Below are 27,955 nucleotides of genomic sequence, written 5' to 3' on the forward strand. Positions count from 1 at the left end.
TAACAACCTTGTCCCCGCATCATTTGGCCAAGTCAAACAATCTCTGACAAATATAGAGCCGTTTTACTTTTTCTTTGAAGAACCGTCAGGTAGCAGGATCATCCATCCGTCACTTTAATTTCTGACTTGTGAAGGTTTGCTGTGTTTATACAGTAAGTGACAGAGAGACATTGCTGACAACCTAAATGGACTTGGGCTCATAATGGAGGCCTGCCAAACCCACATAGCTCATGAACACTCAGGTCAGGAAGACCTTGCAGCGGTCCACAGCGACTGGCTGCTTTGAAATAAAAGATTCACTGCGATGAAGACGTTTGTTTTAAAGTGGGAACAAATTCGTTTTAGATTGTGCTCTTTTGCTTTCTCCTATATGGAAAGTTTCCACAAATGTACTCCAACCCTGAAGTTCACTGGACATTACCTGTATATGCGAAAGTTCCTACAGACTTTGTGAGATCTAAGCATTCTTTTCAGCCAGTTTATTAGCTGTTGCACTGTTAAACTTGGCTATGAGGATAACATTATCTAGTATCCCATCTACGTATGCCTCCAGTTACTTCAGGAAATCACAGAAGCAAACCAGGTTCTGAAAGAAGATGACGAATGTGGATGTGGTCCATTAAAATTAACCAGTTGTGAAAATGCAAACCGTTTTATTTCTTTCATTTTTTATTGCATGTTTGTTAGTAACTGTAGCTCGTAGCAGAACTCGCACTGTAATGTGTAGAGAGAGCAGTCATGAAGATTATCGAAGCCAACGTCTTTGTATCTGTTTTTCTCCACTATCATTTCAATGGTAGAAAACCAGAAAAACACGAACATCTGAAGGCAAAAAAAAAAATAGATATTCATGTAGTAGTCATGGAGCGAGGAACTTATAGAGTTTGGGAAGGTCACATTTCTCAATCATGATAACAAACACTCAACATGGCCGCCTCCAGCAGTCCTGCTTTATTGCTGCTGTCTGTGTCCGGAAATGAGACAAAATGAGCTCGATGTCACAAAGATCACCCGCGAGGAGAGTCAAATCAAACATGGGAGGTACATTAATGCTGTCTTGCTGTATATTAGTAGATATAACCAGTTTTTGAAAACTCCATAGTTGCAAACAGCAAGTCCAGTTCACTGAAGTAGTGAGAGGAAGTGTAAATAACTTATCTAGTTGTTTGCGGTCAGAGTCACTGGGAAATTGTGTTGATATTCATGCGATAAAAATACAAATGGCCATCAGATCATCAGAATGATTCAATGTTCAGTAAGAAACTGGCTGGATTTTATGTGACACGTTCTCCTTCCCTCCTGTGAAAGGGCTATAGGTGCTAAACTGTTGTATAAAACCGCTGACGCTGTTTTGAAATCTCAGTTTTTACAAATACCTGCTTTAAATTCTGGCTTTCAAAACAAGATTTTGCTCTCTTGAATTAAATTATGTTCTTAGTACTGAAGTTGCTTAAGCTTTAATCAGTGCATAAATCACTCATCACAAACTCGAATTCTACCTGATAAATTTGTTTTAATCTTCCTTCTAAAATTCCCCTCTAACTGTTGCCAGGTCTCCAGACCATGATATCCAGCCAGCAGCCGAGCTACCAGGGCATGATGGGAGTGCAGCAGCCACAAAACCCTGGCCTGCTCAATTCGCAGAGGGCAGGTATGGGAGGACAAATGCAAAGCATCATGGTCCAGTACCCACAGATGCCATCTTATCAGGTATGGACCGTAAACCACAACAACCGCTTTTGAAGTCTTGACTGTGAATCGCTCAATAGAACGGTCAATTTATCTCAGTTCCTGAAGCCACTAAGGTCATTTTACCTACTTACTGTAGGTAAACTGTAAACCAATGTTACTGTTTACATTACTTCAGACTACCCCAAATAATCTAGAAAAAGTCCTTCTTGGTTTCAGAGTGAATGCTTTCAAAAGAAGAGATTGTGTAGTTCATTTCTGTTTCAAGTCCAAGTCTTTTGAGCCTCCCTCAGGAGATCGATCTCCCACTTTATCAACCTGCAATGTTGAGGATGTATGTATGTTTTGTGGTCATTCTTAATTAGAAAATAGAAAAAAGGAAAGAAAAAAAAAACCCCATGAGAAATGAATGCTGATTTGTCAGTCTGAGAAGAGCTGAAATTTTAACCCCAAAGAGTCCAAACCTGACGAACTTCAACAGGTGAAACAGCGCCATCTGGTGTACAGTTAAAGCATTGTTTTGAAGAGTTTAAAGTCAAAAGACTCTGAAGATTTGTGCTGTTTAATAATCTCACTTAATGTGAATGATTACAACCGAACAAAATATTGTAGATAATCTGCATTTGTTGATCAGGACTACATTTTAAATACATAATCCTGGTAAATGTTTTGAAGGAAGACTTATTTCAAGTTTGTAATAAGACACCAAATGCAGAAAGCAGATTTATCCGTCAACATTGTAACGACAGTCAGTGGTGTAATAATTTGGCCACTTAGAAAAATGGTATAGTTTTAATAATAGTTTAATACCATATTTGAGCCAGTGTTGTAATATTTTGACAATTTAGTAAGTTGTTACTTTGTTACATTTATGAAATGGCATTAAAAAATCAAATGTAACACTGCAGCCAATAATGTAACAATAAACAAAACTGTATTTCTGTGCAATTTGCTTTTCAAAAATAGGCATAGTGGATTGCATAGCAGCCATATTCATTCACTGAGGATATGTAGCATACACAAACCTCTTGGAAAGTTTTCACATTCTTTGGCTTTATTACGTTTAAATCGGCCACAATTATCACGTTGTTGGCAGATAGGACATTATTGTTTGCTACAGGATTAGCAGCCAATGGCGTTGGGCTTCACTTCAGTCTCTCAATGTGATTTCAGCAGGACTATGTTAATCAGTTATGTGCACAGTTCAGGAACATGGCATCTGTTTCTGTCTTTGTGCTATCATGATCCCAAATGAGCGCACAAATCCATAATCAAATCCTGAAATGTGAGTTCATTTGCCTTTTTGTTTGTTTTTTGCTACTCGGTAGCAATGGCCAGGAAAGATATTCGCTCTGCACACAAACACACCACACACTAAGAAGCTACTGTAATTATGGGTTAGGGTTCCTCCCTAACAAAATACAGTAAATGGGGGAAAAGTAATGCAAAACACATGTTAACAGAGTTTCCCGTAAATAATTCGTCAGATTTTAAGCTGAAAAGGTCTCGGGTTCCAATTTTTCTCTCATATTTGTCAACAGTTCAGTAGAACAACCTACCATTTTTGCTGAAGGCTCTCCTTATTTGAACCCTCTGCAGGTACCAGTGGGGAATGAAACTCAACAGGTGGTGCAGCAGCAGTACCAGCAGCAGGTGATGGTACCGGTCAGCCAGTCTGTCCAGGGGCCCATGCCTGTCTACTACAGTGTAATCACCCCCACACAGCAGAATAGCACAAGGTTTGTGGGAATAGAGCCGAATTTAACATTGTTACAGAAACCCAGAACTTTCGATATCCAGATGTTGTGCCTTCTCACCAGCGTACCTCCAAAACTATTATATGAATTTTAGTGCGTTTTGTGCACCTAAGATGACTGTTTGATATTAAAACCTGCCTTCTGGGTCTGCGTAAATTACATTTTGTCAATGTCTTGAACCGTGGTTCCGATACCTTCTTACGTCTGCATGCATTACCTGCCTCTGTACATTTGCCTTCAACCCTTGTTCGTTCTACATGTGTCCCGCAGCCCGTCGGTAGGTTACCTGCAGGCGCCCAGCTCTGAGCAGTATCAGATCACACAGTCGCCGTCCCCGTGCAATCCTCAACAGCTGCAGCAGCAATATTCAGGTATGTCCGGAGAATGAACCTCACCAATGGATTAACAAATGACATTTTTATTTTGTGTGTATTACTTTTATGTTTCATGTTCTCCCACATTAAACGGCTATAGTTTGTATTTGGGTTGAAACCGTTATTCATGCAAAACATACAAAAGAAAGTCAATCCCAAAACCTTTCACATGCCCTGAACAGGACCACATGAATAATCGTCTGCACTGTTTGTCTCAGTTTTATTTGTCAGACGCATCGATCAGACTGGGTGGATTTCCTAGAATAAACTGATACCGACCTTCAAACTGTAGATTGACTGATAGTGAAGCTCCATCTGTACTTTATGAAATGAAGTGAAAGGTTTGACGTGAGAAGAAATAATCAAAATCCACTCGAAGCCAAAATGCGAGAACAATAAACTGGATTTTGTTATGAAGGTCACTTTATCCTTCAAACTTATCTCTCTTTATTTCATTGATACATGTTTATGATTTATTACTTGAATGGGTAAATTAAAAAGCTTCTCTTAATCCAGGAACCTCGGCATCAATGAAAGTTTTATTGAAAGTTGTGGCCCGGTCACTGAAAAGTGTTTTCAAACACACGTGGTCCTCTAGTTCATCACATATTGTTTTTTCAATTACATTTTTACTGTAAATTGGTTTTTAAAAGTGCTACTCCTAATAACCTGTGCGCTTCACCAAATATTTCTTACATATATTCTTATTTTTGATTTATGAAATTGCTGACTGATACTGAAGCAAAAACGACTCAGCAAGTGATGAGAAGTGATTACAGTCAACAGACTATATGGCATGGTTATTATCTTTGAACTCTTATGAGACATACTATTTTTATTGGGTTACAGTCATGCCACCTCTTTATCTGCACGTGTCTTTCTTGTCCTCCTCAGGAGTACCTCCTCCTGGTCCCGGGGTGATGGTCATGCAGCTCAGTGTCCCAAATGGGCCACAGCCTTCCCAGAATCCCCCTCTAGTCCAGTGGAACCCGTGCAAGTACTACAGCATAGAGCAGAGGCCCAGCAAGCCCGGGGAGCTCTACAAACCTGACAACACTCTACAGGTACACACAGAAACCTCCTCTTCTGATCTCAATTCATTTAGACTCTTAACCGCTCTCCGTTACTGTTTGAATTTTCACCTCGGAGAGCTTGTTTGCCCCCTGGTGGTCATATGTGATACTATAGAAGTGGGTTTCTTCAAACTTCAAGGAGAACAAATCACCTGAAAATAATGGTCTTCCGTCTCCTTTTCCTGTGTGTCCAGGCCAATACTCAGCTGACGAGTCCTCTGGCCTCCCCCACTCAGTCTCCCACACCGTCTCCCTCAGGCAGCGTCAGCAGCGTCTGTCCTGGCCTGGGACCGTTACCGCTCATTTCCCAGTTTTCTCGGCCAGGAGGACCAGCGCAAGGTACAATTGAGAGTCAGATGTCACACAAAATCCAACAGTGAAAATCTGTCAGGCATCCAGACCCATATAAAAATGAATACATTTGAAAAATAACTGTGTAAATGATACGAGTGACATTAGAGAGGCCGTCATTTAATTTTCAATCCCAATTACAAACATGCATCAGTAACACACACGTCACACCGCCTCATGATTTTCTCCACCACCGATCAGATGTTAAGTTTTTAACTTTTAAGCTTTTTAATGTACGAAAATTGATAATATATGTTTTGTTTTAGTCTTACTGAGTTGTGTGCGATCGTCTCCAATGGGTGCATGAAGGCAAATTATGTCTCAATTATCTCTTCATATCTAATGTATCAGATCTTTTTTAAATTTATTCATCATTCTGATTGAGAGATTCTGGTTCACGCTGCTTGAATAAATCCATCCAGTTTACAGAATTTTTCCCCCAAATCTAAGTGATACTAATTGTTCTTAAAGCATTTAATTTAAAAATCAAAGAAAATAAAAAATCAGTCCAGAACTTTTGAGGGATTTTCTTGGATTCTACTTCCAGGTAAACACAAAGTTCATGTCCAGCTGTGCGTTTCAACGCTCCATCAAGTTTATGAACTTTCACCCATTTCCACAGTGACCCTGTAAAAGCTGCGCAGAGCGGCGGTCGCTTTACTTCGGCAGGTTCACATGATTGGCTCCTCGCCACGGGATCTGACCTCGTGTATCCCCACACCAGTTTACCTCCTTTCTATGATCTGGCCTTTATTTTTACACTCCCAGACGTTTATGACAAATATACACAGTATGAGAGATTTATCTCTCCGGTCACCAGTGACCGACTAATCACCATATTTGCTGTTTTGTTTTCAAGTCGGTAGAATAAGGAGAGTGAATCGTCATCAGCTACAGGAGACCTTTACACCCATTGCTCAAGGTTCAGGGTGTATATATATAGTGCTTTTTGAAACTTTTATTCATTTTGACTTGGCGGTTACCTCGACCAGACGTCTCTGTCCCTGCTGTGCTGCACCGGCCATTTAAACCAAAAAGATTCGTTTCACAAGCAACTGAAATTACTCAAAGTTTTGTGTAAATCCCACAGATGAACGTTAACCACTGAGGGTCATTAACCTTCATCTGCTCTGGATTTTGATTCTTTTTCTCACACGTGGATCACGTGATCCACTGTGGCGACCGCCAAAGCAACACCCAACAGACTAAGAGCAACGCCACCATTCACTTCCTCTTTGACTCTCATCTGTTTGTATTTCATGATTGCGCTTCAGACTGTCGGTAAATATTGCAGATGTTTGTTATTTGGTCCAATAAATCTCTAACCTGAGCTGCTGCTGTTCTAACTTTGTGTTGTTCAGGTGACGGCCGCTACTCTCTGCTGGGGCAGCCTCTCCAGTACAGCCTGTGCCCTCCGCCCCTCATGCACGCCCAGTCCTCCTACAGCTCCCACCAGGTCAGTGCCTCGTCACCGGTCCTGCTGCTGGAGCACAACGTCAACGAAAAAGCAGAGAGAGAGCCCGTGCTGCAAGATGTGATGGATCACAATGCATTTCTTGTGCATACACAAACAAGTCAAGTCAATGAAGGTGTGGGTGCAGCGAACTGCCAAACTTATAACAAAGGAACCAAAACTAAGTCTCCAAAAATTCAACCTGGGAGGAAAGTAAAAATATGAAAAAGGTGAACGAAACGGAAGAAAACTATTACAAAACACATCGCAGCCCACCTCCACAGCTGCAAACTAAAAGCGTAAATGTAAACTACTCTCAAAAAACATGTTCAGAAATATCCAAACTTATTTGCTAAAAGCTATTTTCTATATTTTTTTTATAAATTTTTTTGACAGCTCAGTTTTCACCTGTCTTCCAAATGGTTTGAAATTGGAATCTGGACTCTTTAGGGAGCGTTCGTCAAAATGTAAATTTAATTACCAGCGACTTGGAGTTGAATCCCAGTGTGAAGTGAAGCTGTCTGCTTGAAATAAACCTTCAGTGGTGTTTAAGTGGTGAGAACCCCACTTCAGATGAAGCTTCAGTTCACGCAGCCTCAGGCCTGATATGTAACGACGACCCAAAATGTGCCAACAGCCCCAAATGTTATAACATATAATGTAATAAGACCTGAAATGTAACAACTGGTCAATAAGATAAGAAGATTTTCAGCCATAAAGTTAAAAAATTTTGATAATACATGATAGGACAGTGTAATTATTTGACATCCTAAAGTGAGTCAATGATTTATGGATTCGACTTGAACTTGACCTGCTTCAGTTTGAATAACGCTGAAAGAATGAGAAAAGTTTGGACGTTTTTATTTTTATTTTTTTGACGTATATCTATATTCAGCTTATGGTATTTATGTATGATTGTTGCCCAAGTCATTTATAGTCTTCTGTTCTCTAAAATCTAAAATCTATTTGTCCAATCATCAGTACAAAATGATGTATAAGCATTAAATGGATCACATTTAAATTCTTGTTAAATCTTTTTACATTATTGGCCAGTTATTACATTTTGTGTTTTATTACACTATATTTTCTAACAGTTTGAGTGGTCGTTACAGATCAGGCCCTAACATGGCTCGAAGGAGTTTTCCTGATGCACGCCTTCGCTTCCTGTCTGACGTTTGCATTAGAGGCCAAACATCGAGGCTCCCTGATCGTGAACACCTCTACTGAGCACCTCGCTGTGTTGCAGCATAGGAATAATAAACCTTCTAATATCTGCCGTTGTTGTTCAGGGCCAAGGAGTAATGAAACACGGAGCACGGGGGAAAAAACAAACGCTCAAATCTGCGTCGACGGATCTCGGCTGCACCGACGTCGGTAAGTTAGAAAACGCATCTTCACAGAGTCTGCAGGTGTCGCAATCATTTCACTTTCTGCACGCCTGTTGTGCACACTACGCAGTGTCTCTTGATTTTCCTAAGACCTGGAGGTTTCGTGGGTTTAAAGATGCTAGTTGTCCTCACGTAGGACGTTGGAGGCGCTTTCTGTTCTCGTCTGAGCAGCTTCGCTTCACAGGCCCCCGCCAGTGATCGCATCTTTGCCGCTCAGGTGAAGGTGTGAAGAGAAAACGTTGGAAGGAGGAGAGGTGTGATCAGAAACTGTGGCGATGGAATAAATTTAGCAGCTTGTCAGCTAAAAAAAACAAACCAAAACAAAAAACCCAAAACCTAAAAGGAATATTCAGAGATCTCCTCACAGACTGTTTTCTAATGCAGAACAATCACATCAGCTCTTAATGACTTTTAAGTTGTTTGACCCGCGTTGTAAAGAAAGACGAAGAAAACCTCTTCGACACGCCACACCGAGACTCCAGGCAACGTTTGTACCTTTTCTTCAACTGTTTGCAACACGATCGAGCTTCTGCCTCGAAATCCCAGGGCAGCAGGATTTCACCTGCTTTCCAGTGCGTTTCACTGGATTCTGCTTTTTATAAGAACGTATTTCACTCACCGCTGGCTCTTGAGGGAAAATTGCTTGTATTGCTCTAAATCTGAATAGGTTGGCTCAGTGTTCCTTAAGCTTTTTAGTCGGTTTCTATGACCAAGACCTCCACTGTCAACAACGGCCACAATGTACAAAGCAGCCGGATTAAAACTAATCACTCTGACTCATTCTAACAAGATGCAGCAGCTCTATATATCCCAGATATGAACGCAGCGTGTGCCCGGACCGGACATAACAGGCCGACGAAGAGCCAAAAATAGGAGAATCATTATACTTGTATACAACATACTTTCCACGTTTTCTCTTGTCATTGTAGTGTTTGTACTATTTGGATAATTTGAGATTGTTTCTAATTAATTTCATCTCCCAAATTGATTTTACTTTCCTCTATGTACCACTAGAGGGAGCAGTTTGAGAATCAATGGGTTAGATGTCTGTGCAGGCGCTTGTCTTGTTGAAAAAGATGATTGTTTGAAGAATTAATTCACATAAGTGCACATTTCTACTGTTGATGGGGAAAAATCCCTTCTTTTTGCCTTGTTTAGTTACATTTTCATGCAATTCTCATGTTTTTATATCGATTGTGTTCTGAAGGAGATTCTATTGAATCATATTTCCTTACCTGGGAAGTCTCGATTGGATCTGCAGCTTCAGACGGGGGCCCGATTTCTCGGGATCGGCTGATTATTCTAAAAAGAAATGTTATCCTCTCTTTTTTTGGCTCCAGGCAAATTTGAACTGGTGGCAGGTGGAGGTGGAAATGTTTGTTTTGAAGGCCACTGGCCTGGAAGCTGTGCTCAACTATTCAGTTTTCCCCATTAAAATATAAAAGATAAAAAGTGTTTTAAAGTAAAACTAAAAAATAATGAAAAAACTAAGCGTTTAAATTTTTAACAGCTTTCTTTTCTGAATGTGCTATGGTGGTATTTAGTTCAAATTGTGTGTGTGTGTGTGTGTGTTTGTGTGTGTGGTGCAGTGGTGAGTCGAGTCCTGGAGGTGACCGACCTACCGGAGGGGATTTCACGTCCGGAGGCCGAGAAGCTCTTCAACCAGTTGTCGCTGTGCGGTGCCAAGATCCAGTGGCTGAAGGAGCCCCAGGCCGTCCGGGGAGGACTGGGGGGCTGCGGCCCCTGCCCCGGCGTGGGGCCCTCTGTGGCGGGAGCGACGGCGGGGCCCGGGGCCGGCCTGGTGGGACCCGGGGGGATGAAGGGCGACTGCAACGACCCGGCCCACCTCTACACGGTGGTGGCGGTGTTCCCCAGCACCATGGCCGCCCAGAATGCTTCTTTCAAACTTAACAACAGCGGGGCCAGCCTCTTCAAACTGAGGGCCGCCAAAAAGAACTACGACCTCCGCGTGCTGGAGAGATCCAGCTCTCAGTGAGAGGACGACGAGAGGGGGAGGCGAGGAGGACGAGAGCCACACGGACGGACGGATGGATGGACGGACGGATAGACAGATAGAGAGACTCTCGGCAGAACAGGGAGGAGGACTGGGGGGGGGGGCTGCTCTGAGTGTACAAAACTAAACAAAAAACTTGTGTCAAATGTATAAAAGGGAAGAAGGTGTGAATCAGGAGGTGGCCGGCGTTTGGTTGCAAATCAGATTTTTGTTGTTTGTTTTTATTCATGGTTTTTGTTTTGTATTTATATAGCAGAAGAGCACACAAGACACGCGAGCATGTGTTTCACTGTTGCCGTGGGATGTGTGCTGTCACACACACACACACACACACACACACACACACACACACACACACACACACACACACACACGAAGCGCAGGCAACAGGGTCACGTAGCACATAACAGAAACACACTGGACAGTCGACCTCAGTCAAAACCCTCTCCTCCTCCTCTTCCTCCCCTTCTTCCTCCTCCTGCCAGCTCTCTCTCTCTTCTCTCTCTCTCCTCTCTCTCTTTCTCTCTCTCTCTCTCTCTCTTTCTCTCTCTCTCTCTCTCTCTCTCTCGGCTCTCAATCTCACATATTTATAAATTTTCATACGCACAGTTGCGCACTCTCTCTGCTCCCCCCTGCTGCTCTGCTCCTCTCCTCCTTTTTTCTGGCCACGTCTCATTCTGCCTCCTATCTCTCTCTACCCCTCTTGCCTCTCATGCCACTGCTCTCTCCTCTTCTCCTCTTCTTCTCTCTCTCTCTCGCTTTCTGTTTGCCTTACTGCTGTTGTGGGTTTCTGTATTGCGCTGTTTTTTTTGTTTTGTTTTTTTCTCCTCAATTTTCTTTTCTCTTTTTGTTTTTGTTTTTTGGGGTTCAATATATTTATATAAGTGATGTAAGGAATAAAAGAAATCTATATATTCAGTGATTTTTTTCTTTCTTTCCCCTTCTCCTCTCCCTCCTTCATCCCTGCTCATCCTGCCCTCAATGGTTTCCTCCTTACTGCCCTCTACCTCACTTCTTCTTTGCCCTCTCCTCTCTCCCACAACCGCCCCCCCCCCTCCCCCCCTCCCCTCTTCCTCCCACGCCCCCATTGTGTTTGCGTTTTTCGTTGACAGCTGTGCAGAAAGTATCAGAAGAAGTAGTTAAAGTGCACAATGATTGCACACGTCTACTGTAAATTTTATTTAATCTGTTATTTTTTGTTTGTTTTTAAAAATATAAAAAGTCGAGAAAAAATCTATCAAAACATGTTTGGTGTCTTGTGATTTGTTGTTTTCCAAGGGTGTGTGTCTCGTGGGGGAGGTTCTGCGATAGTAAACATTTCCAGTTATTTTTTTAATCTGCTCTTGACTTTACGAGCAAAAGACCTGAGATTGTAAGAAAAAAAAAACTCCAAATGTGATTGAGAATATTCATTTTATCTTTATTGTCTCGCGGGATTTGAGGAAGTATCTGTCACTCTTCCATCGCAGAGCAAACGGTCACACTTAATGAACTTTATATATATTTTAGTCATGCTTGTAGAAAGAAAAAACCCCAGATGCATTCACACTAGGAACAAGCGAACTCCACAGAAAGGTCAACCAAACTTCCCCCGAGACCTCCTCGCTCCGAAGTGACTGATGTCGTTTCATAGAAATCTATTCGTCATGGTGCAAAAGTATCTGCTAAAGTTGAAGCTAATCAACTCACCCAGGATTGTCCTGTCTTGTGATACCCCCTGTAACCACTAGGTGGCGCATGGAGTCATTCCGATGATCAGTATCTTCTCAGTTTAACACTAACGGGAAGAAAAAAAACATGGAGACGTTGGAGCGGTCAGATACTTTTATTGCTCTACGATGTTCAGTTTGGGATATTGATACCAAATCAGGCAAACATAATCTGTTGATTTATATTTTGTTTGTTTTTATCACTGCTTGGATTGGGAAGCAGCAGTTGAAGCAATCCTCATAACAGCAGGCATCTTTAAAAAACAAATTTAAAAAAATACTAACATTGAAAAGTTGGTTTTCTTGCATATCTTTACATGTTTAGAAATTAAATTAAAATGAGCTTTTTCTAAAATTTAAATGATTTAAAGCCTGTTCTTACAAAAAAAATGTAAATAAATTAAGAAGCAATCCTACTTCACTAATCCCCTTTGAGAAATTCCATCGATCCACAAAAGTCTCTCACTTCCTGCTCTATGTGAGTGTGAATCGTCTTGTTGAATCTGGGTCAGAATGATCATGTTTCTCCCATCCGTCCTTTTCTCAATTCCCCATAAGGATGAATGAAAACATGTTTTCACAAATATTTTAGATAATTCTACTTTTTTTTTTTTTTAACAGAGGAAACATGCAAACTCCACAGAGAGCCGGCCCAAAGCCCTGAATGGAATTCTGCTTTGAGGTGAGTGTTGATCAACTTGATTCCAAACCCTGCAACTTATATATGTTCATTTTAACTCCAGTCAATAAAAATCATTCAGTAGATTTCTTTTCATTTCCATATATGCTCTCAAAAAACCCAAAGTCTGATGTGGCACTCCTTTCTAAAAATCCTCTAACCACTCCTATGTTTGTAGTCTTTATTCAGGGGACGACTTCTTTCTCTCTCTCTCTCTCTAACCAACAGGGAGCTTTTAAAGAGCTCAGCTGTCCCAAACAGTCACATGAACGCACACACATGTGCACACATGCACGCAGAGCCGAGGCTGGGCCGGCCTGCCTGCCGGCATCACTCACCCCCGTCCTCCACCTGTTGGAGTCTCATTTTGGAAGGGCTTGGTGTTCAGCTGGAGAGGGTCCGCTGAGGCTGCCGGACCTTCAGTGACTCTGCGGGAGGAAGAGGAACTCAAACCTCACGGTCAGTTCGTGGACTTCTGTTCGATGATTAACCCTCCCAGAAGGCCTCGGTAATCCTCTATCGGAGGGTTTCGGGGTGTTTTCTTGCACATGTTCCTGCATGTTAAGGGAAACCTGAGGAGGAGGAGGAGGAGGAGGAGGAGGAGGAGGAGGAGGAGGAGGAGGAGGAGGAGGAGACCCTCCGAGCCGTCCGTGCAAACGCTGCCCATATATTTTGTACCAGGTTACCAGTGAGTCCGGTTTTAACTTTGAGGGGATCAGGTTGCCTCTTCAGGACAGACGCAGCGCTGAGTGCAGGTGAACTCAACACACACACACACACACATACACACACACCAGTGATGCTTCTCTCTGTTCTGTCCGCAGCGCCACCTCCTGGTCAGGCATCATGGCTCATTATGACTCGTAAGTTCAGTTTACAGAATTACTCTGAGAAAAACTATGAAAGTAACAAATTACAACATAACAACTTTGCTGTATTTATAAATGGGATTTTTTTTTGGTACAATTTGTTTCCTAAGTCGACTTTGTAGCTTCACTCAGTCTTCACTACAATTAACATCATGTTATATACTTAGTATTATTCGCTCCTACTAGTTGTTATTTACAGGCTTTTCATCATTTTTGTAAAACAACATTTACAGGATTAGAACATTTGCCTATATTACCCTCAGTATCACAGACTCAATTCTGTACTGAAAAAACATTATTTTCATATGCATAGCAATTATGATTGTTTTTCTTAATTCTTTATAATATATATATATATATATATAAGTATGAGGAGGGGATGCTTTGCTGCAGCAAAGCGTGCAAAACAAGAGCTTTATAATGAAAATCTTAAGCACGATCAGTTTGTCACATGTTACAAATTAAAGAAAAAAGAAAAAAAAAGCATATTCCGCCATTTAAAGCACAAATAATTCCTTTTTTTTTTTTTTTAAACCTGTGACACAATTCAATTTATTACTTTTTTTGTTATTGAGGCCGGTAAAGGTGTAATTTAGGCCATGTGTAGTTGATTTAAACACAAACTGAAATTTCAAAAATGTGAAAAAAAAAAAAAAAAAAAAAAAAGCCTCTTAAAAACTTTTAAAATGAAAAGAAATAAAACCTAGGATGATCTGAAAGTAGAGAAAACCGAGACGTTCCCGCCATTCCCTGATATAGACGCAGACGCGGGATCTGCATGTTGAGGGAGGCCGAGGTTTGTCTTTTGAAGTCAAACATTTGCTCCTGGCCGTGACATTTGCTCCCCCACGATGACAGGCTGGATGACAAGGACTCAGTGGATATTCATGACCACCCTCCGCTCCCCGATAACGTGGTGAAAGAAGAGGACAACACGGTGAGACACGCCACATATCAGCCTCCCACGATGTGACACGCACACACACACACACACACACACACACACACACACACACACACACACACACACACACACACACACACACACACACACACACACACACACACACACACACACACACACACACACACACGAGCCAGACCGCCAAGATTATTCAAGGAACCCTGAAAAGAAAGTGTGATATAAGTTTTTGTGATGTGTTTTAGATTTTCTCACTGCAAGACTATCTAAAGATATTTAATATCCCAGTTCAACCTAATTAAAAGACTTACAAGAAAGAATAGCAATAATTATATGCATCCTATCTTTTGTAACAGGAGACATAATTGAGGTTTTGAACAGATTTGAGTACATTAATGTCTAAAAATGTGGGAAGTTTAAATATCGTATAAAAATCAATTGCGAGGGAAAATTAATAAAACGTTAACTTATGGTATTAAAAAAATACAAAGGAAGAAGTTTAAAAATGCTGCATCTCAAATAGAATCAAAACTTCAATGAGAGTACAACAGTATTTGCAGCAAAATGACAAACTCAGATTGTAGTTCAGTTGATGTACACAACTACTGTTAATAGATTATTAACTAATGCCAGCAACTCCAAATGTCTGCTTTTATTTTGGAGCAGAGAAAATGTGAAGCATCCTGAAAACATCGTCTGCATTCCAACGAAATGTGAAGTCGTCTTCGCCACAGTGATTGTCTCTTATGCTGGCAAACGTTGGTCCACGTTTGAGATTCCTGCCTCCCTCGGCACATTTTCATCAATAATCTATCTGAACATTCTGGATCAGATGCTGTTGTATGAAACAGTGAGCGGCATCTTGCTGCGATCAGCCGTTCATCGTATCATTTCTGCTAAACTTACGAAAACAAAGCATCAAATTATAGCTGGATGCCTATTTTATTTTATCTATTAGGCCACTTTGAGCTCTCTGGTCAGTGTTTGCCCCCCCCCCCCCCCCCCCCCCCCCCCCCCCCCCCCCCCCCCCCGCTTTATTCAATAAACATAAATCATGACAGAGCTCACTCAAAAAGTCCCATCTCGGGAGCTCTTTTCAGAAAGTTGCGTTTTCAGTAACCCAGAGCTCTGTTGTCATGTAAACAGATGCCCCAAAACACAGTTTTCACTTCAATACGTTGTGTACACGCAGCACAAGTAATTTTTGAGTAATTACAATTAATAACTGTTTCAAAATAGTTTGAAAAACTCAAAGTTTATACATTTGTGATTATCGGGACGGGGGCCACATTTGATTAGCTAGTTTCTTGTATCTGCCCCAGACCCCAGGCCCTGTGGCATGGCAGACCCCCGGGGTATTCAGTTCTCAGCCCATGACAGTCAGGTTCTCTATCAGCCGTTTGGTTTGAATGTCTGAAACTCGCCCGAGCGGGTTTGAGGAAGTCGGCCGTGAGCTGACAGACACATGATGCCGGATGAAACGTGGCTTCAGGAACCCTGACAGCTGAACAGAGCTGCTGCTGCTGCTGCTGTAATGTGTGAACCATCCTGGGTATTATCAGCTAATGTCGCCCGAATCCAGCGACTGGAGGCCACCGAGAGCCTGTGTGTGTGTGTGTGTGTGTGTGTGTGTGTGTGTGTGTGTGTGTGTGTGTGTGTGTGTGTGTGTGTGTGTGTGTGTGTGTGTGTGTGTGTGTGTGTGTGTGTGTGTGTGTGTGTGTGTGTGTGTGTGTGTGTGTGTGTGTGTGTGTGTGTCTCTCTCTTCACACAGAAGATCCACCAAAACTCTCCACAACATGCCAAGTGGAAACTGGAATGACGACTGTGTACAGTTTGTGCCCGATATGAGTCAGGCTGCAGTATTTATAGAATCATTTTTCATGTGAACGTTTCGTAGTTCAAAGGCTGTCGGGGTTAAATCAAGACAAACAGAGAGGAGGATCCACGCACGGCAGCGGTCTGTCTAATTGACGAATCGCCATTCTTCTGCCTGGATTACACAGAAAGGGGCAGGAGATCAGAATCCAGACACACTCCACTCCCACTGAACTATTTAATGACTGTACTCACGATACACTGGGGGGAACCGGGGATGAGTCACCTGTTGTCATAATTCATCAAATATTTTAATTGAAAATAAATGTGACTTAATGAAACGATAAAATTGGCTTCAGTGCAAAACCGTGACTGTTAAGACGTTGGAGCTATTGTACTGCAAGACGAACAAAAGCAGGAACACAAGCGCCACACCTGAGGGATGAGCCGATTAGCACCTTACTTTCAAATGAATCCAAAAACCAACACAATCATACACAAAGCGATATAAATCAAGCTTCTTCTGCATTGATCTATTAAGATTAGACTCTTCTCAGTACTTTTGCCTGATCGGCAAAACACGTCTGACGCTCGATATTCATCAAGGGAAACACAATAAAATGAATCTGGCATATTTGGTGCATCTATTACTGGACTATCTCCTTACAAATGCACAAAATGAAGCTTGTACCTGCTTTTAGACATCAAAACTTTTATATATCAGGCCCCGTGCCTTGGGGAAATAATGTATCAGGATATGTATATTAGGTAATTTGGTAATTCCTGCTTAACACAAAGATGTCTGGCAGATTGTCCCGCCACGAAATGGAAATGGAGAGTAACTGTTTGCCTCACCTGTCAACCATTCTGCCCTCTGATTGGCTGCCAGCTGTGATTGGACGAAAGGTGAAAGGCTTCGTTTTGTTGTTTTTAACGTCATGGACTCTGATCAGACTGGACTTTAAACTAAGTGCTGATCGTCTGGCCTGCGGTCAAACCCTCACGCCTCTTCCTGAACCTCTTGCCTGCACCATCTTTGTAGAGAACACTCTGATCATCTCACCGCTGATTCTTTTCTGCAGCTCTATTTCGTCTACGACGAAGAGGTGGAAGAGGACGAAAAAGAGGAGGCCCCCCCTCAAGAACCAGTCAAACCCGTCAACGACAGACCCCACAAGTTCAGGGACCACTACTGCAAGAAGCCGAAGTTTTGTGACGTCTGCGCTCGCATGATCGTCCGTACGTTCGGCTGTGCTCTCGGTTCTGTGCTCGGCGGGCGTGTCCCCTTCGCTCCTCTTCACCTTGTCTCTCTTTGCCAGTGAACAACAAGTTCGCACTGCGATGCAAGAACTGCAAGACCAGCATCCACCACCAGTGCCAGTCCTACGTGGAGCTCCAGAGGTGCTTCGGCAAAATTGTAAGAAGCCTAAAATGCCCGGAGTTAAAGCCGAGCAGGTTGTATTTTCCCGCGTTCAGCGTGTGTCGCTCTGTCCTCCCCCCAGCCTCCAGGCTTCAGGAGAGCGTACAGTTCTCCTCTGTACAGCAGCCAGCAGAACGCCACAGTGTCACAGCTGCTTCCCTTCTGTGAGTCGCAACCAAAAAGCTGACTGCTGGTGTGGCTTGAGGCTGCACAGCACGCTTTGGCATTCCAGGCTCTAGGGCCTTAATGTGTGGAGTTTGCATGTTCCCTCTTTTGGTTTTCTCCAGCTTTTCCAGTCCCAAACCATAAAGCATGTACTCAAAGTTAATTGTCTCTAGATTCCCCCTGTGATTCCCTCATGGTCAGCTGAGATCCGCTCTAGTGCGTGACCGCTACAGCGTTTATCAGTTCTGCTTCACACTCCTTAGCTTTTACACATAGTGAGTCGTCTGACCCAAAACCTTCAGTTCTATTGCCCAACTTACGGCTCTGAAGATAGATATTGGGAATCAAGGCAACTTTACTCTCAAAAAGTGGTAAGCTTAACAGGGAAGAAAGAAAATCTTAATATTAAAGCTTCTTTCTCTTCTAACAAACCTGCATTTGTGGTATGAGCAGCAGAGCTTGAGGGCCTGAGTCCAAGCACAACAGCTTTTCTTTGTTGGATCGCCTGTTGGAAGAATTTACACTTATTGACAATTTAACAATTTCTTTTCAGAGAAAGTTTTTATTGACACAATTCACATGTATGCAAATGTATGCTCCTTACAAATGTTGTCAAATAATCATCCATACCAAGGGTATACGGTAAGCTTTTTTTTTTCCAGCCAAAATGCAAAATTACAACAAATAAATAAGCCAGAAAACAAACAATTCGTTATGTTTTTTGCTGAGATGATGTTCATTCTTTTTACAGCCAGCATACATGTCGGCTCTCAAATGGTAAAATATATCATTCGTTGAGTAGATAAGTAATTTTACACATTTTATTATATTCTAACAATCCTCTGTTCTTGTCTTTTCAACTGATCCTTTATCAATCAGCGTCATAAAAAAGTCAGAATTTCTAATCTTGATAAAAAGTAACGTACAAAACCGCCGTCTGATTCCAGTCAGCATTTTTCTTTCTTGAGTCTTTTATTGTATCCACAGTCAATTAAAGCCACACATACATTCTCATCGACCTGCACTTATGTTTTATAAAAAAATTTTCCCCGTGTTGACTCATTGCTTCTGTTTGTGTGGCAGCACTGTCAAACCGCACGGACCCCGTGTTCGAGACGCTGCGAATCGGCGTGATCATGGCCAACAAGGAGCGTAAGAAAGGCCCAGAGGACAAGAAGAATGTGAGCAGAGTGTCTCCATTAGTCTGTTAAATGTGTGGATCAACTCTTTCAAGCCTCATTTAATACTGTGAAGTCAGAAAATGGATTTTTATAGCAAATTCCTTTTTTTTTTCTTTTTTTTTTTTTAATTTCAATTAGAATATCCAAAGAGTTTGGACAACATGTGTTGAGGACTATTCCTCTTTAAGATAATATTGTTAATTAACCCACTACTGACATTTAGTCAGATTTGTATGATAAAGAAAATCTAAAACTGTTTCACACCTTTTCTTTGAGGTACCGCTGATTTCAAACTTGGTTAATATTTCTATGAGTTTGGCAAAAGGTGTCTATTGTAAGCGCCTGATCCTTTTGCTAACTTCTGAATAAAACACAAGTTTATGGGATTTTTCAAATCTTTACATCTTGCTTTTTATTATTACTTTCATTAAATCCTTGTTGGTATTTTCGTTATGATTTTCTCTTTACTCGCGTTAAAGTTCCACACTCATTCCCGGAGCGGTGAAAGCAGTTGTGTCGTTTTCTTGTTGTAGATGATGATGATGATGATGGAGGAAGAGGAGTCCCAGCCCAAGCAGGAGGGCGAGGAAGAGGAAGGAGGTGAGAAAACACGATGATGTGGTTTCCTGAATGATTAAGACTTGGAAAAAAAAAGAGTTAAAAAAAAAAAAGAAAGTGTGTTTGTGTGTCAAACAACAGAAGGAGACAAGAAAGGGGACAAAGCTCCTGCAGACGACAAGGTCAGAAAGCAGAAAACGATGAAGATGATGTGACGACAGAGTATATTGTTGGACTGTGGCGATAATGACAAACTGCCACAGCAGTAAAAAAATGCTCATAACGTCACTGCGGGACTTCTTGTGTTTGCATTTCCAGAGTAAAAAGCTCCAGCTGGGGAAGATCGGCGTGTTCAGTCAGTCCCACTACTATCTGGCTTTGTATCGCTTCAAGGCCATAGAGAAAGACGACCTGGACGTTCAGTAAGCTTCTCCACTTTCTTCTGTGCTTTTTCCTTCGTTTGTGCTGGGCTTCTCCCGTGCACCTTTTTTTTCACGGTTTCATATTCTTCAATTTCCGATATTTGGTTTGTTCCTCAGTGCTGGTGACCGAATCACAGTGGTCGATGACTCCAACGAGGAGTGGTGGAGGGTGAGTCTCTGCCTGGGACCTTCATCATTGGATGATGATCTCTTTTTCAGCCAAAAACCATTATGCTGATTTTATGAGCTGGAAGAATAAGGCCCCCACTGCTGGTAACTTCACAGTTTTAACGGGATTTGCTGTCAGTATTTGCTTCGCTAATCAGCAAATATCAAACTCAAAAATGAGGACCTGCGAACTTGTGAGCAGTTCTGCTGTTTCCAGTAAAGATCGACTGTAAACTCCAGGAAAGTGTTTGGAATCCATCAAATCAGCTCTAGTGTTGCTGTTGAAGTGCAAGTTACTGAATGAGCACATGATGAGCTACTAGGCGCTCATTTCAAAAGTATTTGGACTACTTTTTAAAAAATTTTTTTTATTATTTCAGACATCTGGGTTCATAACAAAAGAAAGATAAAATAATACAAGCAAACACAACAGAGCGAAGCAAACAAAGCAAAACAAAAGTGGCAGATAACTAACTAAATAACGGCCCAACATGAAGAGGCAAAGCTTATTTACTCCTCATCCTTATTCTCCTCAACCAAAAGTTCTATATACATACATATAATAAACTGTAACTACTTACTGGTAGTTTTCTCTTTCAGTTTCAATGGTTCAGTCTAGTAATGAATTCACGTTTAGGGATCTTAAATGAATTGGATTAATAAACAAATGGCAATATGATGCAACAGGAACCAAAAGATGCTACTTTCATTACAGCAGATTCTGCTCACTCCTACACTAAGAACATTTTAAAACTCAACTTAACTTTAAATTAATTCATAACAACTATCAGACACTTGTGTGTTACTGTCAAATATAGCAGTGTTTCACTATTGTCTCCGTTATTAACACATTCGGGTCGCTACATGGCGCCTCAGCACTTGCTGAAGAAGTTTAATGAAGCAGACTATGTTTTTTTTATTTTTATTTTTTTTACATTCTTTAATCACTCTAAAGTTTGCAGCTAACCACAGCCAATATATATATATATATATATATTTCAGTTATTGAGGCTGCGGGCTTCCATTCCAACTCAGGCTGTTTTCTGTCGGGAGTTCTCCTCTTCATCATTCATCAAGCTATTTTCGACGGCCTCTCAGGTTTCAAAGCCACACTGGACAATATGTTCATGTTTAAATGGAGACATCTAAGTAATCTAGATCCGACCCCAAAGCTCTGGTGCCTCGCTGTCAAAGCTTTCAATCCACCAGGGGAAGATCGGAGAGAGAACGGGCTTCATACCCGCCAACTACATCATCCGAGTGCGAGCGGGCGAGCTGGTCTATAAGGTGACTCGCTCCTTCGTTGGCAACAGAGAGATGGGCCAGATCACCCTGAAGAAAGACCAGGTTACTGCAAGAACACACAGACATACTGCACGCTGCTGCATGAACAAACCTTAGATACCCTGTGTACCTCCAGCAGCCTTCTAAAGAATGAAGCAGGGTTACCTGACAGACCCGTGGCTTGATTATTATTTTTTTTTTTCCAAACTCCCCAAAATGAATCCCAACGCATGAACAAGCTGAAATATGTCTGTTGTGGGTCTGTCTATAGCTGCAGGGACAGTTTATCCTCATAGGCACAGAGGCAAACACAGACTACATACCTTGCAGATAAAAGCGCTGACTGATGGGATATCTGTGAAAGAAATTCTCTGTAGATGTGTTTGCTCCATTTAGATTTTAATTAATCTCGCACACAATAGAGAATTGAGATCACTTACCTCTTAGAGGCTTAAAAAATAAATAAAAAATGGAACGATTCATAACAGAGGTTGATCTAGTTATGACATTTGATGATGTGAGGAAGGAATAGACGTCCCTACTAAACACACAAACTCCCTCAGGCCTCTGTCACGTTGACATGCCCAGACAAATGTTGCGCTGATTTGTATTCTCTGACCTGCAACTTGGCTGTTAACCCAACAACTGTTTTAAATTTAACCATCCCCATAAATGAACCTCGCCTTTTAATTCTTGTGCCTGGTGTGACGAGGGGATGACTATTCAACATGCCTCACTGTCTGCATGACGACCGTGTAAAGTACTGGATGCAAACGTTGTCGTCGCCTGTTGTAACATACTTGTCGGAGAAAGAAATGTGGTGACACGAGTGACTGAATAATCAAAGTCATACAGTTGGGCAGTTTACTGGTGTATTACTGACTACCGACACGTTTTTAATATTCCTCCGAGTAGTTTCTTTGCGTATGAAGAGTATGTTTCAGAGAGAATGAAGCAACCATGCTCCATAGAAAATTTGGAAAATGTCCATTACGGATTCACCAAAACAACAAAGTTGCGATCGTTTATCAAAAATACCGACAAACTAAAGTGTCCATCCAACCGACCAACCAACCGACCAACCAACCAACACCAGGAATGCAAGCAACCAGTGGTGCTGAATCAACAGAATGACCCTCCCACTAACCAGCAAACCAACCTCAGTAGCCAATCAACACCCTACTAATGAACTAAACCACCAACAAAAAAACAAAAAAACAAGCTTGTGTCTAAGCATGCATGCAGCCAATGGACCAAGTGTTGTGGAGGACGAGAGTCATATGTTCTAAATGAGACCGGACATTTTACACGACGGTTCATTCAAATGTGACACAGGTTTCTCACAGAGGGCCCAGATGTTCTTACACGCACATTACAGCTCTCACCGTCTATTGACACCTTTTTTTGCATTTTTAAACAAGTCACTCGACACACTGAATTACTGAATTGCAAATGAATTTCTTCTCCTAATTATCTCGTGCTATCAGCGGATTAGTTGCCAAAGTGCGAGATGGCGCACAGTCACAGAATTGCAAAATGCCCTCATTAAGTTTCCCAGGATGAAGGTGTTTGTTGCGCGCGCGTGTGTGTGTGTGTGTGTGTGTGTGTCTCACCAGATCGTGGTAAAGAAGGGTGAGGAGGTGAACGGCTACCTGAAGGTCAGCACAGGACGGAAACTGGGCTTCTTCCCCAGCAATCTGCTGCAGGAGATTTGAGGAGGAGCGCAAGCCTCTGGTTTGGTCCCTCGCTGCGACTTCCTCCGTCCCGGTCCAAAGCAGCAACAGTTTACACTGGAGTGATGATTTAAGCACATTTTGTCGAAGTTCCTGTTTTTCCTCGCACAATCACATCACTTTATGCCTGTATGCAGAATATATTGTTGAAAATGTCTTTTACACAATGCCAGATTAAAGATATAACTATGTGGGCAAAAATGTGAAAGCTGCCCATGACATTTTACCAAGAACAACAATGTGTTTGATGGGAGGTGCTTCATTTTATCTCCTGAGTTTATCATTACTTTGTAAAAACGTTGTGCTTATTTTCAAGTGTTTTAAGTTGATATAATAACTTGTTGTGCCAAAGGTGAAGTAGACGCGGTCTAGTTAATGAATTTCCAGTTGGGATCCATTTCAATAAAACGATCTGCTCAAATGGGAATTTTAGTAAAATCAGCCATGTTACTTTTGAATTAACAGTTTATTCTATTAGTAGGGCGAAATAAAACTTGGAATAATAATAAAACTTCCACTGTTGGACACAGAGACCCGTTGGGGTCCACATCAATGATACTGACCCGCCTCACCGTTTGAACTAAAGCCCACAAATAGAATGAAAACAGTTGAAGTCGGAACTTGAAAAAAGATTTCCTTCACCTTGAGTTGTAGCCTTGAATCCCAGTTGAAATACTCTGAGGTCTAAAGACGAAGCTGCGAGTTGTAATGACGTCTTTTCTTTACATTTTATATCATTTAATGGAACAATAGTGTCTCTTGATCGTTGCCATCCAACCATCTTATCGTGATGTTTTGGACTGTGGGAGGAAAACCCAGGCATGTATGGGGAGAACATGCAAACCCCACAGAGAAGGATTTCCCAAGCGTGGACTCGAACCGGAGATATGAGGCAAGAGTGCCAAACCACTACACCTTTGTGCAGTCAATCTGACATAAAACAAAATACTGAAGTAGCAGGAATCTGAACCGTAGCACCTTTTGCTTCATCAGTTGATGCTGAAAGAGCGGTGAGGTCTTTTCCTTCTTGAATATTCCGCTTTATTATTTTAAGCAGACGTCATACTTGGAAAGAGAGAAAAGTGTCATTGTGTGAAAAGGTGGAGAATATATTATCACTCGGTGAACAGTGTTGGTCTTGGCAAATGCAAGAATGCATTCATTTCCTCGCAGATTGAGGAGCTAATAAGGCATTCAGACGAGATCGAAGAATTTCAAGACCTTCAGAGGGATGCAGGGCCGTCGTGTGGATATTTTCTAAGTGCAGCGTAATTAGCCCGGCGGGCCTCAGTGTGGGGGGGGAGGTACGCTATGTAAAGCGACGCCTCAGGTATCAGGAATGCAGGGAATGGCATCTAAAAGGTCTAAGGAGACATTCCTGTGGTGTGGGCAGCAGTGAAGAAGACGACACCGAGACACACACACACACAAGTGTTCATGTTGCCGCCCCAATGCACTTCAATCTGCTCTCCTGTTTCTGATCATTTTACCACAGAGCCCGTTCTTTAATCATTTAATCATTCCTCATTCTTCACCTCCCTGTTTGCCTGGTTTCTCCTCACTCACACGCTCACAGGCCCACGATGAGCTGCTCGGTCACGCCTCCTCCTCTCCTCTGTTTTCTGTCAGAGCGTCGTGGCCCGAGCAGGTAGCACTGCCAGGCATCAGCAGCCCTTTGATTGAACAACAGATCACCCCTTCAGACACGGGTCACTTCCTCCTGGGAAACAGCCTCTCCTTCATGCAGCTTCAGACCAGGAGACTGCGTGGAAGGACGCTGTCATCCCTGACCCCACCCGACCCTCCCTGACCCCGCCACTGCAAACTGGCAGGATGGAGCAGTTGCACCAAAATATTTGTGGATTTGTGTGGGCAGGTAGCTGTGCATGACTGTGTCTGTATCTATACATTTAAAATAGACTGAGAGAAATAGGCCAAGAAAGTGACAACAGATTGCCATGGTATTGAATCCGTTACCATAAAATCAACTCAATTCATTTAAATAAAGAATCTAAATGAGATATGCAGGTGGACCAATTCAACATGTCTATGTTTTCCTTGTAATTATGCCTTCACCCAAGAGAGGTCGCTGTTGCATCAGACATGGACAGAATTCTTCTCCACTTCTCACTGAACCAACCTCCTACACCACAGGGAGCCAGTGTGTGACTATTGTTAACAACAGTTGTGAAGCAGTTGTGCAGCCATATAAATCCATTAAAGTTTGAAGTTAAATATACACATCTACATATTACAACCACAAGCACAGTTTGAGGGCCGCATGCAACCTGTTAATTTCTCTTAATAAGAGAAGACTCCTGGAACGTGCGATATGTCATTTGCAGCACACCTCGGAACGGTAATATCCAGCATTAAAAAGCAATAAAACTTAGGGAGGTGTCAAACTGCATTTATGGATGTGCGGAGAGTGACGCATCCCTTTTTAAGAGTGCAGGCTCTGCATCATCGCATTGAACCGCCACATTCAGAATCACATTTACCATCCAGTCGAAAAGAAAATCTATCTTCCCTCTGCCAGCCGCTGAGAAATCTAGCAATGTGTGAGGAAAAATAATAACATAAAACTATATTAGAGATCCTCTTTGCCTAGCACGAAAGGTATTGATTTTTCGAGGAACGTTTCAGAACGTCTCTTCCATGGGCCAATGCTAATGCTTCTTCTTTACTCACAACTCAAAGCTACAAAACGACATTTTGGGCCTTTTCGCGAAGCTCAGGGACTGGATTTATTTTGGGAAGGTGCTCCTGTGCTCTTTGTTTCTTGTGACGTACGGACGCGAGTGTGCACAGAAGCACAAATTTCCTGACAAACCCTGTGAAGCATTAGATTAAAACCCTGACATGATTCTTTCAATAACTGTTGCAGGGTAACACGCCTTTTATTTCCCTCCATTTTTCACGGGAGAACCAAAATTCAATTATCAGATCTGATTTGCGCTGATTATTAATCTCCATTACTCATACAGACACAATGACTTTTTTTTTTTTTTTTTTTAAAGTGGAAATGTAATGAAGGACCTGATGGTTGCAGATAGGATCACCGTGGGGCACGTGGGTCACAGTTATGGACAAAACAGACAAGTATAGAGTTAAAAATGGTTTTCTGACCGGCACTATTAAACAATTCAAGGTGTTGATGTGCATCAGCTGCCAAGTAGACGGTCCAGGGAAGGACAGGGGCGAGGTATTTCTCAGCCTGTTACCACAGTATAGTGTATATTCCTCCTCGTGTGTGAGGAATAGGAGGAAAGGGACGTAAAGGCAGAAAATTATGGTTTATACACGCGATTTCATGCTCGTGCAAGAACGAATTAAAGATGGTGATGACATACACAGAAAATAAAGGGAAAGACAAGTTTACTGAAAGAGTCCCGAGGCCCATGGAGGGGGAAGAGGGGATGGAGGGAGAGGGACGGGAGGGAGAAAAGGCTGGAGAGAAGACTGCAGGGTTGGAACCAATTAGGCCAGGAGAGGCTCCCTCCACCTGCACTGCGAGGCCCCCAGGGGAGAACCCCAGTGACAAGATGAGGGATCATCATCATTACCATTATTTATTTGCTAAGCAGAGGCCGACTCTGGGGCCAATCCTGATAGGATTCACGAATTACAATGAGCGTCTCGCTTTTGGGGCAGGTCGGTTGCTTTTGGAGTTGGAAACGACTGACTTATGCAAAAACAAACACCTTTTAATCAATTAGGCGGACCACTTAGAGGTTCTGAAACGATCATCAATAATATATGTGGTGTCAACGGAAGTTTGGAACATTATGTGAAGGCAGCAGGTCAAACAAACTGCTGAAATCAATTCAGCAGGAGTGAAGCCAGAGAGCACGGAAAGCCAGGGACTATGCCATCAACATATGTTGACATAATAATAATGATTTTCTTTTCTTTTATTCCTTTCAAATCAGACCCACAGTAATTTGATTAGGTTGCTTTTATAGGTTACTTGTGTAGTTTTTGTTTGTTTGTTTGTTTCCCCCGCTATGAAATCATGTTTACAGAAGGTCTCAATAATTCAAGGTGAAATAGCACTTTACACTGTAGAAAACGTTCAATTATAATGCATCATGTGTGGAAGCATTTATATAACAATGTGTGTCCACCGGTATGCACGGAGTATCTGTCCTTTGGAGTGGGACTGGCTGTCAGTATAAGAAATAGTGAAATGGTTATGCTTACAGAGAGCACACTGCTAAAATTGATAACAGATTCGTATTAAATCCAGAAGTATTTGAGAAACAATTGTGTAGTTTTAACCTGTTTCACCCAAAATTACATGTGTCAGTACACTGCCTAAATAAATCAATCAATCACAGTAAAAAAAAAAAAATACATATATATAGATAACTTTGCTTGTACCAATAATATGACATTTTTAAAATTAAAATAACAGTAAATGCATTAGCTATGTTAATGTACGATATTTTACATACGTCAATCATCTAAGTGTAATTTTGGTACATTTTTCTATAAAATTCTACATTTTAAAATTGCCTAAGTCTCAACCACATGTCTGCCGATTGGAACAAACCAAACCAGGTGAGAACTGTTTCTAAATTCAGTAAATTATGATTATTGTAATTGTGTAAAGACCTCAACTCCAATACGGAGTGTCATTCAAGAAGCATCGACTTATATCTGCCATCCTCTGCTTAAACGTCTCTGTGTCTACCTGTACATTATACTGTCTACTTATATATGCCTATATGTATATATTTGGTTCATTTTTGATCGTTTTCAGTGTTTGATTTTCTTTATTATACTTTTTAATGTCGCCCTTTCAACTGAGAGGGACGGGAAAAGCCCAACCACCACCCATCTACCAAAGCTGGACAGCTCGCCATGGCCCAGGATTGGAAGATGCCGGTCGATCTAGTCCAGTAACTGATCTTTCCACCTGAGATAAC

At 41.9% G+C, this 27,955-nt stretch overlaps 2 protein-coding genes across 7 annotated transcripts in view; both read left to right on the forward strand.

Annotated features, from left to right (window-relative positions):
• r3hdm2 (R3H domain containing 2) overlaps positions 1-11,264 on the forward strand; it is a 55,349-nt gene extending 44,085 nt beyond the window's left edge. For all 4 annotated transcript variants that reach the window (XM_080460673.1, XM_080460674.1, XM_080460676.1 and 1 more), the window contains 8 exons: positions 1,553-1,710; positions 3,289-3,428; positions 3,717-3,817; positions 4,715-4,884; positions 5,088-5,232; positions 6,606-6,700; positions 7,987-8,071; positions 9,675-11,264. In XM_080460673.1, the coding sequence (XP_080316799.1) occupies positions 1,553-1,710; positions 3,289-3,428; positions 3,717-3,817; positions 4,715-4,884; positions 5,088-5,232; positions 6,606-6,700; positions 7,987-8,071; positions 9,675-10,081 (1,301 nt within the window). In that variant the 3' untranslated portion in view covers positions 10,082-11,264. The remainder of the gene's footprint in view (positions 1-1,552; positions 1,711-3,288; positions 3,429-3,716; positions 3,818-4,714; positions 4,885-5,087; positions 5,233-6,605; positions 6,701-7,986; positions 8,072-9,674) is intronic.
• Positions 11,265-12,706: 1,442 nt separating this feature from the next.
• Positions 12,707-23,449, forward strand: LOC308108810 (SH3 and cysteine-rich domain-containing protein 3-like). 3 transcript variants are annotated; one of them, XM_080462050.1, is made up of 13 exons: positions 12,751-12,946; positions 13,312-13,350; positions 14,215-14,293; positions 17,176-17,332; positions 17,413-17,510; positions 17,596-17,677; positions 18,762-18,859; positions 19,393-19,459; positions 19,559-19,599; positions 19,736-19,839; positions 19,957-20,008; positions 21,217-21,354; positions 22,908-23,449. In XM_080462050.1, exons 2-13 carry the CDS (start codon positions 13,334-13,336, stop codon positions 23,004-23,006), a joined length of 1,032 nt encoding a protein of 343 aa, XP_080318176.1. In that variant the 5' UTR covers positions 12,751-12,946; positions 13,312-13,333; the 3' UTR covers positions 23,007-23,449. The 3 variants fall into 3 exon arrangements, with proteins under 3 accessions (XP_080318178.1, XP_080318176.1, XP_080318177.1); XM_080462051.1 differs by having other exon boundaries at positions 12,791-12,946; positions 13,169-13,350; XM_080462052.1 differs by lacking the exon at positions 21,217-21,354 and having other exon boundaries at positions 12,707-12,946.
• The last annotated feature ends 4,506 nt before the right edge of the window (positions 23,450-27,955 follow it).

Source organism: Lipophrys pholis (assembly GCF_963383615.2).
Source record: "Lipophrys pholis genome assembly, chromosome: 4".
In the NCBI taxonomy this organism is placed as follows: Eukaryota; Metazoa; Chordata; class Actinopteri; order Blenniiformes; family Blenniidae; genus Lipophrys; species Lipophrys pholis.

What these genes read in the sequence shown, in the direction of transcription:
- LOC308108810 (XM_080462050.1), top strand. An exon ending in AAAGACGACCTGGACGTTCA is followed by an intron (nt 19,840 to 19,956) that starts GTAAGCTTCTCC and finishes TTTGTTCCTCAG; the next exon opens with TGCTGGTGACCGAATCACAG. An exon ending in CCAACGAGGAGTGGTGGAGG is followed by an intron (nt 20,009 to 21,216) that starts GTGAGTCTCTGC and finishes TCAATCCACCAG; the next exon opens with GGGAAGATCGGAGAGAGAAC.